The 2,658-nt window shown below is 35.7% G+C and overlaps 1 protein-coding gene across 1 annotated transcript; it reads left to right on the top strand.

The window, feature by feature from the left end:
• Positions 1-286: 286 nt before the first annotated feature.
• Positions 287-1,453, top strand: LOC133792699 (uncharacterized). Its single transcript, XM_062230602.1, has one exon. It carries the CDS (start codon positions 287-289, stop codon positions 1,451-1,453), a length of 1,167 nt encoding a protein of 388 aa, XP_062086586.1.
• Positions 1,454-2,658: the final 1,205 nt, after the last annotated feature.

Here is a 2,658-nt window from a genome sequence, read left to right as displayed (position 1 = left end):
TATAAAAGCATTATAAAGTAGCATAAAACTATTAAATGTTTTATGATATAATATAACAATTATAATTGTTTATATTATAAAACATTTTAAAGTAGTTTAAAACTATTAAATGTTTATAATATGATATAACAATTATATTATAAATCATTTTAAAATATAAGACTATTCTCATATCGTAAACTTATATACTTTTATAAGACTTTAGAAGGCGATCGACAAGACTTGGGCGACATTGAGAAATCGTGCTTGTCGAGAATATTGGAACGGTCTACAAGCTTTTTTGATGATGGCGTCGGAATATAAGGATTCCTCTGGTAGAATTAGGTGTCCGTGTGTTAGATGCATAAATAATAGGATTGAAACTTTACCTATGGTGAAAGCACACGTATTCGATTGGGGTTTTCATCGAGGTTATGAGAAGTGGATATATCACGGTGAAGCAGAAGCAGATGTTGCCAATGTGGTGGACACCAACGATGATGATGTTGATGAGATGATTCCGATGGTCGAAGACTTCCTTCTACCTACAACCGAAGAAGTAGAAAATAATCCTGCGGCGGGACAATTTTATGATGATCTGTTTGACGAGATTGAGGTTGAGTTATATCCTGGTTGTAATTGGATATCTTCTCTTAACTTTTTAGCAAAATTATTGCATTTGAAAGTTAGAGGCAAGATTCCCAATAAAATCTTCGATGAATTACTGAAATTACTAAAGTTTGCATTTCCGAAGGGAAATAAAATTCCATCAATGTACTACGAGGCTAAAAAAAGATTACAGAAATTAGGGTTAGGGTACGAGTCAATTCATGTATGTGAACATGATTGTTGTTTGTTTTACAAAGAGCATTCAACTAAAGAGACTTGTCCAATTTGCGGAAGTAGTAGATGGATTTCTCCTGAAAAAACTGATGGAAAAAAGGTACCACATAAGGTGATGTGTTACTTTCCATTAACTCCTCGATTAAAAAGACTGTACAGTTCAAGACTTACAGCAAAGCAAATGTTATGGCACTATACTGGGAAATCAAAAGACGATGGGATAATGAGACACCCAGTGGATGGGTTAGCGTGGAAGGATTTCGATGCCAAACATCCTGATTTTGCTAGTGAACCTCGGAATGTTCGTTTAGGTTTAGCTGCAGATAGTTTCAATCCGTTTGGCAACATGAGTCAAGCATATAGTATGTGGCCTGTGGTGTTGGCTAACTACAATCTTCCACCTTGGATGTGTATGAAAGATAATAATTTCATATTACCCATTCTTATTCCTGGACCAAAATCACCGGGAAAGGACATGGATATATTCTTGAGACCATTAGTGGATGAGTTAAAGGAGTTGTGGGTAAATGGTGTCGATACAAGAGATAGTATAACCAACACTATGTTCAAGTTGCGTGCAGCCTTATTGTGGACAATTAACGATTTTCCTGCTCGTAGCTATTTATCTTGATGGAGTGGTCAGGGATACAAAGCTTGTCCGACGTGTAATGAAGACACAACTTCTGTTCGAGTGATCGGTAAGACATCCTACATTGGTCATAGAAGATTCCTTCCAAGTAACCATCGAATGAGAAGAGACACTCAGTTTGACAGACAAATCGAGAGAAGACGTCCACCAAGACGTTTTACTTGTGAGGAAATATTAGAACAAGTAAACAAACTTGTACCACAAGTTCCTGGAAAACACGAGATGTTTGGAGGTGTCAAACGTAGGTGTATTGCAGAAGATCAAAATTGGAGGAAGAAAAGCATATTTTATGAGCTTGATTATTGGTCTTCGAACACTTTAAAATACAACATTGATGTCATGCATGTGGAGAAGAATGTGTGTGATAGTTTGTTAGGCACAATTTTGGATAATGATAAATCCAAGGACACCACTAATGCAAGACATGATTTGAAAAAGTTTGGAGTAAGGGAATTGTTTGGATATATGAAGATGACAGCAGAAAGTTAATGAAGCCTCATGCCCCTTATGTTCTCACATCTGATCAAAGAATGCAGTTTTGTAAATTTATTCGAGATGTGAAATTTCCAAATAATTTTGTTCCAATTTAAAGAAGAAAGTAAATGCTGATTTAACAAATATCAGCGGTTTAAAGTCCCACGACAGTCATGTAATAATGCAACGATTACTATCAGTGGGTGTTCACAAGTTTCTTTCAAAGAGTATATCGACTACCATTTCTGAGTTATGTAACTTTTTCAGGCAAATTTGTGCAAGAACTATAAAGATTAGCGATATGGAGGAAGCACAAAAATATCTTATTCTAATATTATGTAAAATGGAACTCATATTTCCTCCAGCCTTTTTTGATATAATGGTGCATTTGATTTTACATTTGTCTGAAGAAGCAATTCTGGGTGGACCGGTATTTATGCGTTGGATGTATCCTTTTGAAAGATACATGAAAAAATTGAAGAATTACGTTGGTAATAAAGCTCGTCCTGAAGGGTCGATAGTCGAGGGTTATGTTGCAGATGAGGCTTTGACATTTTGTTCGATGTATTTCAAAGGTGTTGAAACAAGATTTAATTGTCTTGATCGCAATGAGGATGAGGTGACACCAAGAAATCTTTTTGTATTTCAATCGCAATGTTGACCTATAACAAAAGAAACTCTAAAGCCTCTTGATCGTGCGACTCGTGAACAAG

Source organism: Humulus lupulus, chromosome 7 (assembly GCF_963169125.1).
Source record: "Humulus lupulus chromosome 7, drHumLupu1.1, whole genome shotgun sequence".
NCBI classification, from domain to species: Eukaryota; Viridiplantae; Streptophyta; class Magnoliopsida; order Rosales; family Cannabaceae; genus Humulus; species Humulus lupulus.
The sequence above is the reverse complement of the archived record's forward strand: the minus strand, read 5'-3'. Positions and strand labels throughout refer to the sequence as shown.

What these genes read in the sequence shown, in the direction of transcription:
- LOC133792699 (XM_062230602.1), top strand. Translation starts at nt 287, where the DNA reads ATGGCGTCGGAATATAAGGATTCCTCTGGTAGAATTAGGTGTCCGTGT.